General features: G+C 41.6%; 1 protein-coding gene across 5 annotated transcripts; it reads left to right on the top strand.

Moving 5' to 3' along the window:
* Nucleotides 1-512: 512 nt before the first annotated feature.
* C1H2orf76 (chromosome 1 C2orf76 homolog) lies at nucleotides 513-12,968 on the top strand. Of its 5 annotated transcripts, XM_053404852.1 has the most exons (7): nucleotides 569-696; nucleotides 1,223-1,498; nucleotides 2,964-3,116; nucleotides 4,341-4,391; nucleotides 6,776-6,813; nucleotides 6,959-7,040; nucleotides 12,258-12,968. In XM_053404852.1, the coding sequence occupies exons 3-7, from the start codon at nucleotides 2,984-2,986 to the stop codon at nucleotides 12,332-12,334; spliced, it is 381 nt and encodes a 126-aa protein (XP_053260827.1). In that variant the 5' UTR covers nucleotides 569-696; nucleotides 1,223-1,498; nucleotides 2,964-2,983; the 3' UTR covers nucleotides 12,335-12,968. The 5 variants fall into 5 exon arrangements, with proteins under 5 accessions (XP_053260854.1, XP_053260818.1, XP_053260827.1 ...); XM_053404843.1 differs by lacking the exon at nucleotides 1,223-1,498 and having other exon boundaries at nucleotides 519-696; XM_053404860.1 differs by lacking the exons at nucleotides 569-696; nucleotides 1,223-1,498 and adding an exon at nucleotides 1,506-1,709.
* The last annotated feature ends 4,599 nt before the right edge of the window (nucleotides 12,969-17,567 follow it).

Genomic DNA, 17,567 nt, shown 5'->3' on the forward strand with positions numbered 1-17,567 from the left:
TTTGGCTACGCCCATGACAAAAGCTGATAAAAATACATAAGGATTCATATTAAGGTTAAAGTAAGCAAGTATTTTGGGGGGATGGGGGAAAAGCAACAACAACGATGACGTCTATCGAGGAAGCTGCGGGCTGCACATAAGGACTTTCGGAAGTCGTGCGCGTGCATGCATCCTGAGCTTAATTCGAACTTTAATAAGCAGGCAGCCGCGATTATTACTGGACCGTCCAGCGCCTGCTGGCTTGTTTTTTCGTTTGCAGAGGTAATGCTACGATAGGTGGACTTTGCAAGCCGGGGTTTCTTTTTTTATGTTCTTAAGCAAAACTGCATGCTCAGAATAGCTACGGTTCTTATCTGGGGTAAGAACTCTTGTTTAGCAATTTCAAATCATGGAAATTGCCCTAATTGATAGATGCAGACTATGCTGAGAAAATGTCATGATTTCTATCAATGCGCGGCTTCCCCCATTCTTGACCCGCACATGGAGGGTCTAGTCGACAACCGGAACGGACTAGTCGACAACCGGAAGTATATCAACGTTAATGACGGCGGCCTCTGGATAATAAGCGTAATTAGGCGAGGGGGCGCCCGCCCGAAAAGAGAAGCGCCTGCAGTCGAAAGGGAATGCTGAACGCGCAGCTTCAAGCTCTAGACCCCACCTCGCCAAAGGAGAAGATTGTTCCCGTCTCCGTAGACCGTAAATCATGCTATTTTAATATGAAACTGAGCGGTTGATTTGGGTTGGAAGTGGGTGTCTCAAGGCAACTTCAGCGCATTAAATATTTGCTGCGACGAAAGGAGCGTTTTGCAGTATTAACAGTGGGCTACACTGCAGGGTTGTCATAAGCCACTATTGGCCACAGCCTTCTCCCCAACCTGCAACAATGGGGAGAATGGACTGTACCGCAAAACAATTTTAATACATTTTAAAATTCTGATTGCACTTTTCACGCGAATGTAAACGTGAATAATAATAATAATAATAATAATAATAATAATAATAATAATAATAATAAAAAAAAATTATACCCCGCTCATCTGGCTGGGTTTCCCTAGCAACTCCGGGCAGCTCCCAACAGATTCCGCTGTACAGTGCAAATCCCAAATAAAGCAGAGAACATGAAACACGTATGTAAACCTCTCTGAGTTTCAAGAACGTGTATGTATATAAGATTGCAGGTTAAGCTTTCTACAAGTTCCATATCTCTATATTTCCCATATAGTGTTAACCGGCCATGGGTTTTGCTCTCTCTATGGGCAAAGTTGCCGTCAATTATAAAGGGGCCAGTGGGCGACGCAACTCCGCCAGTAGGGCGGGAGAAATGTGCTCGCGACAGCCAATCGTTGGCGAGTTCGTTGAAGGCGTTTGCAGAGGAGGCGAGGCTGTGTCTGGAGGCAGCCGGGGAAACGCGGCGTCTAAGTACAGTACCAGGAAGTGGAAGACCTCTGCCTGAGATTGGGCCACGTGTTTGGAGGGAAGGCGTTTGCCTGGAGCGCCGGTGAGGCAAAGTGGAGCATGAGGAGAGCGGGATTCGTCGTGCGAGTTGGTCGGGGATTCCCAGTAGCAGCAAGAATTACATTTCCTAGCCTGACATGAGAATGGTGTCAAGCGCAGAATTGCTCCACGTTCTGTTTGACACTTTGGTTGGTCGCTATAGTGGTTTTGCAGAGGATTGACGCAATTATTTATATATTGGCGCCCGCCATAAGGTGATTTCACCACTCTGAGCTAAGTGGCGGTGCTTCGTCACTGCACCGCTGCACCATTGAGCAAGAGACCAATAAAATAAAATAAAAATAGAGTTTGGAGTGATACTCAGGGAGATTTGGGTTGGGTGGCTCCGACCCCAGTGCCCTGGTACATTGTGTGTAGCGAAAAATAGTATCTGGGAGAGTACAACGTTTGTATTTGTGCATTATGAGCAAATGTACAGTTCATGGTGCTAAAAACTAAGTGTCTTAGTTAGACACAGCGCAGCATGACTTTTACTAAACATTATTTATGCCACCATGTGGTATTGGTGTAGCTTGCATGATGCTCTGAACGTGCCAGACCAAAAGTGGGTGGGGCAACCGATGTGATTCTTAAACAAACACCCTTTTACTTAAATGGTTAAAACGACAAAATAGTATATTCTAGCAAATAAGGTACAGCAAGTAAATGAAACATCTGTTTACAAGTACAAACGGTATTACAACAAACTGGAAGTGGCACAAGAATGAATATTGTAAAAACTTTGCTAAATCACTGATTAAACAATCTGGCCTTTTGAACAGCAGGGGTATTTTTTTGTTTGTTTGTTATTATGCTATGTATTTTTGTGTTTTATATTGTAAACCTCCCTGTGATCTCAGGATGGAGGGCAGTATAGAAATTTAATAAATATTATTAACACAATAGTGCCTGCAAGTCACCATTTTAGATTTGCTTCAATAGGTTACTTATTGTCAACTGCTTAGAGGTTTTATTGCAGTCAAGCGGTATATAAATTTTGTTCACTTGAAAGTGAGTACAATCCTCAATTGGTACCGGAGGGGAATCCTTCCAGGGCAAATGCTAGATTCAAAAGAATGATACAGTATTCCACAGGGCAGGGATGGGTTAAATTCCCCTTTGCTGTCTACTACAACCCTGCCAATTGTTAGCCCCTAGGGGCTGCTCTTTGTGTGTGTGTGTGTGTGTGTGTATGTATATATATATATATATATATATATATATATATGTATGTGTGTATATATATATATATATATATATATATATAAAGTTCTGCTTAGATATCAATATGCATTTTGGGTACAATTCTTTTATGTACAACGCTGGAATACATCTTAAACAAATAAACAAAAGAACTTGAAGTTTTTTGCTACTGAAACATTGATTGTACCCAATGCTAGGACCTTATGCTCTTGTTTTTTCCAAAAGCAAGCTCCTTCATTATGTTGCTTTACATTTTTGCCTTCCAGGTACTTGTTGGATAACTCACATGTCATCAGAAGACGTTACTGTCACTGTTCGTCTAGTTCGCTCCTTTGAGCACCGTAATTTTAAACCTGTTGTGTACCATTATGTTACTCTGGATCAGACTGTCGGAGAGTTTATTGAATTTGTGAAGAATGGTAAGAAACTGTTATGGCTGGCTAGTGCTTCTTGGTGTGCCAAGGAACATGTGGCGGGGGGGGGGAAGTGGGGGGACACTGCCCCATGCTGATAGGCCCCAGGGAAGAGCTGTAGCCTAGTGCTTTGCATGCAAAAGGTACCAAGTTCAATCCCTGGCATCTCTAGGTAGTGCTGGGAAAAGCTCCTTCCTGAACCCCTAGAAAGCCAATTAGTGTTCATGATACTAGGATAGATGAACCCAATGGTCTGATTTGGTATAAGGCAACTTCCTATGTTTTTACTATGTCATCGCCTGGATGAACAACGCCCTAGGCATCCGTAGGTTCCATTCTATTGCTCATCCTTCAGAGGACCCTCAGCTTCTCAGAGACATGTCACATATAAGGCTTCCTGCAGTTATGGATCTACAGGGGTACCTCGGGTTACATATTCTTCAGGTTACATACGCTTCAGGTTACAGACTCCACTAACCCAGAAATAGTACCTTGGGTTAAGAACTTTGCTTCAGGATGAGAACAGAAATTGTGCTCCGGTGGTGCAGCGGCAGCAGGAGGCCTCATTAGCTAAAGTGGTGCTTCAGGTTAAGAACAGTTTCAGGTTAAGAACGGACCTCCGGAACAAATTAAGTACTTAACCCGAGGTACCACTGTAACAGTGTGGATGGAATTCATGGGATTATGATGACTTTTCACAGATACTGGGATGTATTGTGCATGATTTTAACCTGTAATTTCAAACATCCTTTGGTACACTTAATATGCCACTATAAGCCTTTTCCATGTTTTTTTTTTTGGAACTTGGGATTCCATTGATTTGTATGACTTGGACTGCAGGAGCACTTACTTGGGAGTAAGCTCCATTGGACTCAGATGAACATATTTTTGTGTAGACATGCATAGGACTGTGCTGCTGGTTCTAAGAACAGATAATAACTGTGGGCAGGATTCACTTAAAGCCAATGCCCAGGGCAAGAACTTCTGTTTGTGAATTGGGGCTTCCCCCATCTTCTCCCCATGCCCCCCCCAAACTGGCTCTGGGGGGCTTGGGAGAACCCTCAAAAGAGTGTGCAGGGGAAGGAGGGATGATTGCTCCACCTGGAAAGCTGAAATGCTTGTACAGATGGAACAATTGGAAGAGTGCAGTGTTGAGTTTTACCCATTGTGTGTATCTTGTTAAATCCAAGTGAAAATGGTTAATGTTCCTTTTCAACATTTTTTTTCTAGATGTGGTATTAAGGACAGGACTTCCACCTCCTTTTAAAAAATATAGATATGGTATGTATCTTTCCTTGCACTTCCATTAAATTGGTTTATTTGCATCGGGGTTAGCCTGTGATGCCCTCTGGATGTTGTTGGACTACAACTCCCATGAGCCTCAGCTAGCTTGGTGAGGGATGATGGAAGATGTAGTTCAACAACATCTGGAGGGGACCTAATTAGATTCCCATTTTGGTATTTTGTGAGGGGAAGCTGGATGTAGAGGTTGGGCTGGAAAATAATTGGGAGTTTTGGTTCCATGACAGTTTAAGCTTTACCTCATGGAATAATTAAACCGTTGTACATCTTGGAATTCATTTCAGTATTAGCCTGCAGATTATTCATGCTGGTGTTAATTGGCAGCATTGTCTTTTGGGTATTAATTTTTTTATCATCTTCCTTAAGTGCCTTTTAAACTCGCCTCACATGTTGAAGTGCTGCTCATGACCCACAATCCTTTGAAACTGCAGTTTCCTCCGTGCTTCTGCATTTCAATATCCAGCAACTAATTGTGAGGTCAGAAGGGGTAGCCAAGCAGGAGCAAGAAGCATGGAATGAGAGGCTTATGTGTGGAAAGAATTTACATAGTAAATAAGAAGAGAGTGGGAATGAGGCTGGAGGTAAACAGGAAAGAGCTTAAGTATGAATTTGTGAAACGGATATAAAATTAAAGCAAAGTATTTTATTAATCATTGAAAACAAACAGGATTTGGGCTGCAAAATCAAATATATTTGATTTGGCAATATAGTATATATAATATATCTAGCTCGGAATCTGACATTTTGAAAACTTTCAACTTTCAGGGAGCAACAATTAAACAGCAGGTTTCTCTTGCTTGTTGTCAAGAAGATCTAGGCTTGGCTCAGGAGTTACAGGGGACATTTGTAGTGGTTACTAGTTGCAGTGCTTTGCAGTTCAGCCCTGTCTTGGGATAGGGGGAGAAACTGAATTCAGTTTGCCTTTAATGCTGAATGTATCAAATTTGCATTTTCTGAAACAAAGTTCTCTAACCAGTGTTTACAAACATGCACATAGCTGGGGAAATGTGTATAAAAATGAATATATTAGTGAAAACAGCATGCAAAACATTCAGTACCATATTAGGAAAAAATCCTTGCAAAATGTGTACATTAGGTGAAAATAGCATTAAAATTTTAATGAAACAATAGCACTAAATTTTAATGATCATAGCACTTAATTTTTATGAAAAAATTGCAAACTGCTGCAGCATCTTGGAGAACTGAGTTTAAGATTGAAAAAATAAGAAACTGAGAACCGAAACTGACAGGTTTCGCCCTCTCCCACCCAATCCATTATAGTTCTTCACTAACTGTCGGCAAGAAAACAGCAGTTTAGCTAATGGATGGGTGGTTTTTTGGTTGTGAACATTTGCCTTTTGCCTTGCTTTGCTAATGCATAACATAATAAGCAGGTATTGATAATAAGAAACCAGAGTGCAATTATCAGAAAAAGCAGCCATTTGAAGCACACCTACTTTAAAATAAAATGCTGCTCATAGCTTGAGGGTATGACTTTCCTGAAAACACCGATAGGTAGGCTGGACGTTCAGCAACAGTATAGCAATTGCAAGACATGGTGGTTGTTTCATATTTTTACTGAGATTACTTTAAATAGGTGATTGCCACTTACTTTGCAAAGATAAAGAAAAAGTCAGTTGTAATGTGGCCTCTCTGTTTGGTATAAAAGGTCCTCAGTGAGTGTCCTTAGCAAACACCACCAGCTTTTATATTTCATGCACAATTCAGCATGTTTGGTGCAAGTAGAGGTTTATCAAGTAGGGATGTATTCTGAGGTTGCCTCCAATCCGGATTGGGAAACTGTGATTATATTAGGAAGAAAGATGATCTCGTATCACACAACTTCTGATTAACAGTTTAAAAAGGGACCTGCTTTCTGTGTGTGTGTGAGATTTTACTTTTAAACCATATAACTACTAATCAAAACTGCGATTGGAAATTCAGATTCATTTTGTGGCTTGAATTCTGCAGCCTATACTGTCAACTGGGTTTTTAATTTATTTGTATTTTTGAGTAGTCTTAAGGATTCTGCTCGGCGTTTGTGTTCAAGGCTTAATGGATGTGAGATTAGATTGCATGTTTCTAAGTATATAAACCTTCTACAGCTGATTCCATTAGTATTTTTGAGCTTGTAAAGAACAAGTCTCTGTTGAATTCAGAGGGATTTTCTAGGATTGTGATGATGTTGTACTGCCTGTCCAATTCTAGTTGAGAGAAGCAAAATAAGAAGAAAAATATTGCAAGGTAACAAATGTGCGGGAAGAATGTATGGTGTGATGCACAAGACCTTAGATGGAGCATTATAGCTAAATGCCCAGTAGAAGAAACAAAAAAACTATCTCAAAGCAAGCAATCTCTTTCAGATACAATGAAGATTCTTCACCAGGCGCATGGCTCTAAGGTACATCTTATGACTGCTCACTCCCCTCCTAATTCTCTCTAAATTTAATTTGTTCATGCTGGAAGGTGCCTGCCTTCTAGTAGGATATAATGTTATTTGACTACTCCGTATTTATTTTCATCCGCTCCTCCCCCTCCATTTCTAGACCAATGAACTCGTCGTGAGTTTAGAAGATGATGACAAACTCATTTTGGCAGAGGACAGCACCCTGAAAGCCGCTGGCATAGGTTGGTAGTGGGCTGGGATTGACTGAAGCCTCAGCTCGTTGTTCTTGTCATTATCCTGGCTGATTATGTTTGGATAGCCTGCTGAAAAGCAAATGCTAAACCTGATGTTCCATACGCAACCTGACTATTATTGAGGACCAGTGTGTATGTGTGCTTAACGTACATTCAAATCATTGGGTTCGAGGGCCCCATGTACCTCTCTTCAGAATGCTAATGGGGGTATTCCCTCTGTCGTCCCGTCCCCACCGCGAAATAAAAAGGTTATGCTTGGAATTCTGTTGAGGGTAATTTTAAATGACTGACAGCTTGGTTATTCGTACCGTGCCTGCCTCATCTTTTCAGCGACGTTTACACTGATGCTTTGGTTGGAAATTTAAGCAGTGTAACTAGTGAGGAGTAATGAGGAGAGCCTGTTCAATAATGTGCAGTTCTGGAGAGTCACCAAGATCACTTGAGAGGGAATACAAGTATAAAAAGGGAATATTGGAACACATTTGCTTGCTTCCTGATTGGGAAGTGCCATAGGCCATGTCATGCAGCGATAAATGCAAGGTAACAGTGTTGTGTGGCAAACCAGGTGTCCGCTGGGTGGGTGTAAACTTTTGCTCCACATAAGCCAGCTGAACTTCTGAAACATTCGTTGAGCAGGTAGAGATCACATCTCATTCGATTCACGTTATACGAAAAAGAAAAGTAAGCTTTTGGGTTGATACTCTGGCTGGCCTGTGAGGTAGTCAAACTACTCAGGCTTACTGATAGCACAAGACGAGCACTAGGTTCTGGTCTTTTGTTTACTGGACCAGTAAGCTTCCCAGTTAACTGCTGAGATTTTAAATATATGTATTTTAAAACAAAATTTTAGTGGTTTTTAAACAAGTACAAATACAATAACCATTAAACACTTATCCAGCAGTACAGCTAATGGTGCTTGTTTTATCCCTTGTCTCTATACACTCACTTACATATTCAGCAATAAAATGTATTACATGATGAAGAGATTTTAAATATTAAATCAGTAAGGTGTGTTAGGGCATTTCTGCATTCAATTAATTTGGGGGTTGATAAGATCCCAACCTGGTATTTCCAGATGTTTGGCACTACAACTCTCCATCATCCTTAGCTCTTGCTGGTGGGGGATCATGGGAGTTGTAGTGCAAAACACAAGGAGGGCACCTGACTGGAAAGCTGATGCAGTGTTGTTAAAAGCTCTGCATCTATAGGGGAGCTTCATTATGAGACAATGATACGCTGTATCTGCATGGCTGGCCTTTTTCTCCTGGCAGAAATATGCTTTTGCTACTGTAAGGGAAAATTTCCTTTGTTTCTTAGAAGTGTTCTAAAGCAGCTGTTTAGTGGAACACCGGTGGGATCTGCAGCAAAATATTACAGCATGGAGGTGGCTGTTCCATCCCATCTCTCCAGTTTTTCCTGCCTCTCTCCGACAGTCAGCATTCCATGGTCTCTGAGCATACGCAGCCCTCATTGGATTGTTTTGGGCTCTTATCCCCCTTAGGGCTTCTCTCTCCCTTCCTAAAGCTTTTTGCACCTCTTCAAACTTTTCAGTCCCCCTCCTTCCACCCCTTCTTGCCCTCTGACGGTAGCATTTTGGCTACATAAGCAATGGCACTCACAGTGTAAACATCAGGAATGGAGGGAATGACTGTGGTTATAAACAGAGTAATAGGGATGTGGGCTTTCCAGAAATGTTTGAATTGGCTCATTTAGGCTAATTTGCATATTCGGCTAATTTGTAAAGGGTAATTATCATTGGAAAATGTTATGGCGCCCAAGAGAGTGACCTGACTTCGCATGCTGATGCTACTTGGATTTTGTAAGCAAATCCAACTACTTTGAAGCTGCCAGTTCCCGTATTTGCAATTGGCATCCATTAATTGTTGCTAATGAACTTAAGGAAATGGAAAACTTTGCATGGAGCGGGGGGGAAAGCTCCAGAATTATTATCATCTGCACTGAACCAGAAACATGGGCAGCTGCTATGTAGGTATACTCTCAACGAAAGCCCTGGAACAGATGAGTCCTGTAAGAACCTAAATCAGACATGCCCAAACTCGGCCCTCCAGATGTTTTGAGACTACAACTCCCATCATCCCTAGCTAACAGGACCAGTGGTCAGGGATGATGGGAATTGTAGTCCCCAAACATCTGGAGGGCCGAGTTTGGGGGTTGCCTGACCTAAATGCTTTTTTGCTGTCTTGTGAGATTGGCTTTCTTAGGCCAGTCTTCTCATGGTGGAGATGTAGGAGGCAAGCATTAAAGGAAGCTGTATACCTTTTGCCTGAATATTTGGACCATAGAAATTTTGCTTCATGAAGTGGAAGAATTATGTTCAACCATCCCCCAGAATGGGGTTCTCAGCTGGTGAAACACTTAATGAATTGAATTTGAATTGAACAATCAAATTGAACAATTAAATTGAAAAGCTAAGAGACTTGGGCACTTTTAAAAAGATTCTATGATTGAATTGAGTCAGATATAGAGGGCTGTCATCACTGCCCCTTTTTACTATTTTGGTTTGGCTAGTGATGTAGCCCAAGAAGATACAGAGGAGGGGATATGGACCTTTGCGTTCTCTACTTTCTGAAGCTGGGAAATGCATCCTTCCTTTATGGCAGGGGTGCAGAAACTTGCAGCCTTCCAGCTGCTGTTGGACTCCCAACTTCTAAAAGCCCAACATGCTTGGCCAGAAACCAGGGCTGCAGCATCAGGAGTGCCACAAGTTACCTACTTCTCAACCTGTGCTGCTGCTGCTGCTTCTTTGGCGATCACTTGTAGCCAAGTAAGATTGTCTTCCATAAACACAGTTTTAACAGTGAGTCCATAAGTGACTGTGGAGGCCAGTTCTGGATCCACATGTCCTTTCACAGCAGGGACATAGATTTCCGGGCGGGAGTTGATCACGGTAAGGGTTTGCCAAGCGTGCCTTCCTCTTAGCACGTTTCTCCCTTTCATTCTGAGTTTGAGCATCTTCAAAAGCCATGACACCTTTGGTAAAGGCTGTTCCCCAACTGGAGCGCTCGCATGCCAGTGTTTCCCAGTTTTTGGTGTTTATACTACATTTTTAAAGATTTGCCTTGAGAGAGTCTTTGAACCTCTTTTGTTCACCACCGGCATTGCGCTTACCATTTTAAAGTTCAGAGTAGAGTAGTTGCTTTTGAAGACGACCGTCTCCTTGTCACAAGGAGGCTCTAGTAACTAAACCAGAAAGATCCTGCATTCAAAGAAATGTGGTTCTTGAGGGAGTGGACAGTGGGGGTCAGTGTGTGAACCTGAAGCTTGCTGCTTATTTCTCCCAGGTTATAAAACCAGGAGTGAAATGTTATATACAGGGTGAGTCTTTTAAAAGAGGCCCCATGGAACATATTTACTCTGTATCCATGGGGCCTCTTTTAAAGGACTCACCCTGTAGAAACAGGCCCTATACCTGGAAGTGCTTGGGAGAATTAACTTTTTTTTAATTGGCAACAATTGTCTGATAAATGAGGCTTAACTGTCTCGTGGGGAAGGGCTGGAACTCAGTGGTAGAGCATCTGCTTTGCATGCAGAAGGTTGAAGATTTATTTTATTTATTTATTGAATTTATATTCTGCCCTATCTCCAGAGGTCTCAGGGTGGCTTGCAGAAGATTCAATCCCCAGCATGTGAAGAAGCTCTGCCAGAAACCTTGCGAGAGCTGCTGCCGGCAATACTGAGCTAAATGGACCAGTGGTCCGCCTTGACTTAAGGCAGCATCCCACCATCTCCCTTTTGTTTTGCAAGTACAGTGGTACCTCGGGTTACAGACACTTCAGGTTACAGACGCTTCAGATTACAGACTCCGCTAACCCAGAAATAGTACCTCGGGTTAAGAACTTTGCTTCAGGATGAGAACAGAAATCGTGCGGTGGCAGCGGGAGGCCCCATTAGCTAAAGTGGTACTTGAGGTTAAGAACGGACCTCCAGAACGAATTAAATTCTTAACCCAAGGTACCACTGTATATTGAATGACAGAGGTTCCCAAACTGTGGTCCACGAGCTTCATTCAGATGGTTTGCAGCGGGCCTGTGAGGAACATTTAGAATTTGAATGCTGTAGAATTTTATGGCATTCAATAAAACGCCATATAAGAAATAAAAGAAGCAATAGAAATACAATTAAGAATTACAACACAGCACATTACAATTGTGAAAAAAGGAAGAAAAAATATGATTAAGTGACCCACCAAGACCCTCAACCATTTTTAAGAGGTCCAGGGGGGAGGGCAAAAAAGTTTGGGAACTGCTGCTGTATCTTCCTCACTTTCCCTTGCCCCCAGTTTCCGCAGGCATCCTAGCCAATATTCAGAGTTGCCGTCCCTCGCTCCTGTTTTGCATTACACAGGCAGACTTCATTAACTTCTGGTTTAGTTTATCAAAAAAAATAAAACCGGTGGAACTTAGTCGTGGCTTGCCACTTCAAAAGAATCCGACGTCTCTTAATTGTGATGGCTTTCCGTCAGCTCCATCCCCCGCTCTGAATTAGTAATGTTGCTGACTTACTGTTTTAGAAGAGGAAGTCCTTGACCCGCTGGTGGGAAGAATTGTGGCTGCTCTGAACCTTTGCGGGTCCTTCAGCTCTGCCATATCCCCTGTGGATAATTAGAGGCATTTGAAGGTATTGCTGGAGAAGCCAATTTGTGTCTTTCACTTTGCATATTGTTGAAGCCTCATGAATTAATCATTGGCAGGGCAAAAAAATTAGCTCCCTCAGACGCACGTTTTTTTATGGGTCATGAGGGAGAATGTAAAGTGATCTGTAAAATATTCTACTCATCCTCTAAGTATTAAATTATTATGGCTACAGGTTAATTTCAGGGGGATATCCCCCCCTCCCGCGAAACAGAATGAGGAACTTTGTTATTTTCCCATGTATTCTGAAGAGAAGCACTGGATTTATTTATGGAATGCTCTGCAAATGGTTTCATAGCCCTTGTTTTAAAATGGTGCCTTTTAAGAAGGGTGCTGTTCTTGCCCCTGGCTGTAGTATGCTTTTGGGGTTGGGTGTACTAAGCACATTCTTGCTATTTGGATCTGATGTAAAAACAAACAAGTGAATAACTAGCAATAGCCTTGAACCATAGAGTATTCAGCACCATCTGTGATTCTAATTAATGTTAATCTAACGTTCTGTGGCTTGAAAATTAATGTTTTCACGAAACACGCTCAATATTTTTCCTTTCAGCAAATGAAACGGAGCTTGCATTTTTCTGCATGGATGATTACAGGAAATATAAAGCCAATCCCGTCGCTACCTGGTGAAGACTTTGCAACTTGGGAGAAGATTCCCCCGCTGCTTGTTTTGTGAGGCTTTATAAATTCTTAAACCTTAAAAAGCTGTATATTATAAGTATTATGAATTTTGTTTGCAGGAACAACAAACCCTTCTTTTCATACAGTTGCTATCTTCAGTTCTTTTCAAACACAAGCCCCTACTCACAAATCGTATGGGAAGTGTTTTACAGTGGAAACATACCAATCCACCATACATTTTTAAAAATGTGAAATGTTGGCTGTGGACAAGGTGTTAAATGTAATTAACTAACACCAGTATTTTATTAGGGCTGTGCCTTGGCCTTGGATGAGATGCAAGTCAGAGGCAAGAATCTCTTCCTTGGAGGTACTTGGACCGCCTTAGAATCCAAGGCAGCTTGAGTCCGAGGTGAAGCTGGCTGACTTCAAGACTTAGGAAATATATTGGGCTATTTTTATTATTATTATAGTCAAGGGGAAGACATCTCAGACTTTGGGAAATATGGCAAGATGACCTCTGCCTTGGATCTGAGGCAAAATATGATGCTAATCTGAGCTACGAAGCCATAGCCAAGCCTATGAGGTGGGTTTTTTCTGTACACAACCCAAATATATATATATGTAAGCTATTTTTCCATTCTTTTCCCTTGCTGTGTCTTCTGGATAAAATGTAAATGGCTCCTTTCTGCTTAATGGTTATATGTTATTGCTACAAATCTGAAAAAAATCACGGGGGGGGGGGGGAGTCTTGTGTACAAACTTGGAAACTTTTGAAATAAAGGATTATTTATCGCAAGTGAGTCATTACTGCTGAGGCTGGGAATCCTGTGGGGTTTTGTCAGAATGGCTGCTGTTCAAAATCTTGTCATACCATAGCCAGTTCCTCCCTCAGAGCTCACTCTCAAAGATCCTTTTCTGTGAAGAAAATAATAAAGGAACAGGTGTGACTGATCCATTAGCACTAACTCATGCCAAATCTTTCATGTTCCATATTCAAATTCATTTCTTCAGCCTTGCAGGCAAAATGCTTTTTTTTTTAAAGGGATGGCTAGAGTTCTAAGTGAAATACATTCTTGTAAAGCACAGGGGTGATGCTTGGTGGATTTGTGGGCAGCAAATGGAGAATTTTGTTTGTTCTTTTTGGAAATAGGGTGGAATTCCTTGTAGCACTGAGGAGATTGTTCCATCACCGTAAGTATTTCGGCTTGCTTTACGGAATGATCTCCTCTTTCCCCCCACCCGCCATCACATGTTGTTCTATGGGTTCTCCTGACCAACTAGAGTAGATTTGGGGCAGAAGAAGAAGCTTCCTTGTAGTTGAACCTGCCCCCTACTAGCCAGTCATTTACCCTGGAGGGCATAGAACCATTTGCAGAGTCAATAATTTCTAGCAGCCCCTTCTGTGATGGGAATTTTACACCTGCTCTCCTTCCTTGGTTTTCTGATTGGGTGTAGATATGCAGTAAAATTCCTTGCACCATATTGGCTGGTTACTGGGACTTCCAACAAGGTGGTGTGTTGCCATTTGGTCAGTGGCCATCCCAAGGCATGTTGGGATTATTTTCTCTGTTAGAATAATAGAATATTCTTTGGTCTTAAGGGATAGCCATTTGGAGACCAGAATGCGTATTTAAGAGGTGGATAGTAACATAAATGCCTTGCAGATTTAAAGTCTGCAGCTTCCGTTTTGTGGTGTTCTTTAAAGAAGAGAGGTACAGGTGTGGTTCAGATATTTTCAGAACCTGGCAGTGTTTCTTTTTTGATGCACTTTGTCCATTGTGCACTGGCTCTTTTTGAAGGTTATTACAGTTGTTCCACTCTGTGCCTAGTGTTCCCACATTGTCCAGTTGTATTGCGCAGTGTAAGAAATCTGGAAATATATAAAGAAACTCTTGAGAGAAAAGTTAATGCTGCTTCAGGAATTCTCCAGTGTAAAAGCAGGGGCACTTCATTGTTTGAGTGAGCTTTAACAATAGGGTCTCTGTTTTATTCCTGGCAATGATGCTTCTGAATTACGACTTTCTGAAGTACTGATTATTGTGTGTTTTCACTAGCTCTTTAAAATGACTCCCCACCCCCAAAGGTATGGAGAGACACTAACATTGAAACGTTTTAGTTTTAGATTTCTACCCCATCCTGTTTCCTCTACAAGCTGAGTGCCTCATTTCTGCTTACAGAAGGAGAAATGAGTCAGAAATACATAGTTTGAAATTGTGTCGTGATAAGCTTTGGTTGGCAGGCAGCAAAGAAAGTACTGGTGGAGCTCTGAGGTATAACGTTTTGAACTGCAATACAAGATAATGGATGGAACATCAGAAACCCCAAGTAATTTTTAGCCTTTGGGAATGCATAAACTGTGCCTTCCAATTTTCTTTTCTGCAAAATGGTGAGTGTGAAAATGCCTAGGCTTCCTTAGAATTTAGTCCCAATTGAAATAAATGTGTTTTATAACTCATTCAGATTTTATGAGGGATTCCAGATGCACGAATAACTAACTTCTGAATATTTGATTAAGTTAATATCTGAAATGGAAACAGATGCATCTCCTTGTGTGTGCTGTGCAGTTCAGCTTGTGGCAGATTCCTTACAGGGTTAGATCAATCACGATGCTTCAAGAATGTGGGGTGTTGGTGGTGATTTGGAAGTGCAAGCGATTGCAGATAAAATAATCTCTGATACCAAAGTAACATGTGAATTGAACCTGTTTTCATGTCACTGCAAGCATTTAGATATACTGCCATGTAGAGAAGTGGATGACTCTGCCATGGTCATAAGGGAAACATCTTTTATTGTAGGGAGAACACAAATGTGTAGCTGCTCTTGGCTTCAAGGTTAAAAAGCAAATTTATGGTTTCTAGAGTGCTGAATTGAATTGACTGTAGGAGAAATGGTCAGGAGGATAAAAAATTTGTAGCCGGTGAGAAAACCATGCCTACAGGGGGGCCAAAACTCTTTGGATGAAAAGTCACAAATGCAAAAAGAACGTATATCCTTCTGAACCTGGGTGAAACTGCCTTGCACTTCTGTGATGATGGATTTGAGGAGAACACAGAAGGGCTTGGAAAGAGTTTTGATTTTTATTACATAGAAGAGATAAAGCAGTGATTGGGAAGCAAAGTGAGAGATTTCTTTGGTGCCCAAGGAATGTAAGAGACATATTGGGGGAGTTGTGGATGAACTATGGGGTGCAGGAGGCAAGAGACAAAGTTTCTGTATACATCCTCTTCTCACCCCAAACCCTGCAGTTTTTAATCTCCTTGTCACCAGCTGCTTTGAACTGATAGATACGCACCCAGTGACAGGGTTACAGAGCAAGGAGAGCATTGGGAGTGTTGTTAGGCGAGGGATTTTCAGCTCTTTGTGTTGTCTGAGTTGTGCTAGCATGCTATTTTTCTGCAAAGGTAAGGGGCAGAGACTCCTCCCCCCCCCATTAGCCGCCTAGCACATCAGGACGCTTGTCCTCTACTTGAGTTGGTGCGAGTGTCCCATTCAGTTTGGTTTCCTCGTGTCGTGTCACCTTGCAGCTGTTCTCCGAGTGACAAGCACATGGTTTGCCGATAGCCGTTTCTGGAATTTCAGCAAGCACGACTGTGACAGACAGACACACTAGTTGCTTTTGAAGAAAAACCAATGCAATTTTGCTCTGCAGGGAGAAGGGAGAAGCGGATTTGTCTGCGGCAAAAGCCACAAGGTGTCAGCATAGCCTGTGCTTTTGCTTTGCAGGTGCAAGGAAAAATAGCGATGCTTTTATGAATAACCATTAGTGAACTGGTTTAACCCAAGGGGCCTGTGTTCTCTATGCCCGGTGAAATGCCAAAGGCTGCGCAGACAAATATTTGCTGGACTGATGTTAAGCAAAAAGCCAGGGGAAACTCCTAGCTTGCTTCTCTTGTATATTAATCCTCTTTATTATATGCAAACCTGAATCTATTCCCTGCAGATCATGGATGTGGAATCTTCTCCATGCTGTTAATTTAGTTCTGTTTGTGTAAAACAGATCTGGTTTGCTGAAACAGTGTGCATTCATTGCAATTCGGTCGTTAAAGATATTGATCACAGAAAAAGTCATCTGCATGTTTACTTGGGAGCAACTGCCATTGTACTGTTACTTCTGAGTGTGCATGCATAGGATCAGGCTGTACAGCTTCCCTAAGAATACATATTTCGTTGTATTAAATTACAGTCATTGGGTGTGTTGATCTTAGGGGTGAATATAAAACATTCCCCCCACCAATAAATCCTGCTTCAAATTAAGCGCTCGCTAGATCCTAAGACTTTGAAAGGGAAAGCTTTGCATAATGGAAACTAGTGGAATTGGGGAAAAAATAATAATCCAGTGCAAATACCTAGGGAGTGTTTGAAAGCTTTACCTGCAGAGGTTAAGCTTCAGTGCAAGAATTTAAATGAACTCACTTGAAGCCATGTGCCAAATAAGCTCATCAAAATTCTGCATCTCCTAAGTAGGAGATGGTGCCTTCGACATGTTGCATTCTTTTGAGGTAGTGGCTAAAAAGAAAAGTGATGAAGAGGGAAGGCAACCGTTGCCTTTCCTCTTTTGCTTGTTCGCTTTTTCCTGCTATAGCTTTTTAAAATAGAGAATGAAGTGACTTTTGTTGCTTCGAGATATCCTAGGTCATTGTATGGATCAGTGAAGGTTCCCTGACAGTGTTTCCTCCCTATCTTAAGTCAAGAATGGATCACCCCTTCCTTAGAAGAAGCTCAGAGGCCAGGTGGCTGGCCTATTAAATAAAAATAATATCAAATAAATATTAAATAAAAAAAATATTAGTGCAGGGGAATCTCTATTGGCCTTAGGATTCCCTCCCTCCTTGGAACTGGGTGTTTCGCTTCCTTACAAAGCAAGGGGAGAAAATGTGCCTCAAACAGCCGAACTAGGAGAAAATGCAAAGGAACTTTAGAAATAACTTTTTTTTTTTACTGCAAATAAGAAAGAAAAAAAATAGCAGGGCTTCGCTAGTATCAGTGCTTCCATTTCATAGATATATATCCTGGTTACACTTTGTACAAGATAGCAACAGGACACATTAAAGTTCCTGTATGAGGCAGGATAGTAACTGGTTAAAACTCCCAAGGCACAATTGGGGCAGTGCAGAAAACATCAATGGTAAGCAGTATACATTTTCATATCTCTCATTTTGCAGCAGTATATCCATACAGAATATAAATAGAAAAATAACATAGGTATGTATCTTCAAACAAGCGTCACGTAACCCTTCTGTCC

The sequence above is a fragment of the Podarcis raffonei genome, chromosome 1 (genome assembly GCF_027172205.1).
Source record: "Podarcis raffonei isolate rPodRaf1 chromosome 1, rPodRaf1.pri, whole genome shotgun sequence".
In the NCBI taxonomy this organism is placed as follows: domain Eukaryota; kingdom Metazoa; phylum Chordata; class Lepidosauria; order Squamata; family Lacertidae; genus Podarcis; species Podarcis raffonei.

What these genes read in the sequence shown, in the direction of transcription:
- C1H2orf76 (XM_053404843.1), top strand. Translation starts at nt 624, where the DNA reads ATGCTGAACGCGCAGCTTCAAGCTCTAGACCCCACCTCGCCAAAGGAG. An exon ending in TATTGAATTTGTGAAGAATG is followed by an intron (nt 3,117 to 4,340) that starts GTAAGAAACTGT and finishes TTTTTTTTCTAG; the next exon opens with ATGTGGTATTAAGGACAGGA. An exon ending in ACCAGGCGCATGGCTCTAAG is followed by an intron (nt 6,814 to 6,958) that starts GTACATCTTATG and finishes CTCCATTTCTAG; the next exon opens with ACCAATGAACTCGTCGTGAG.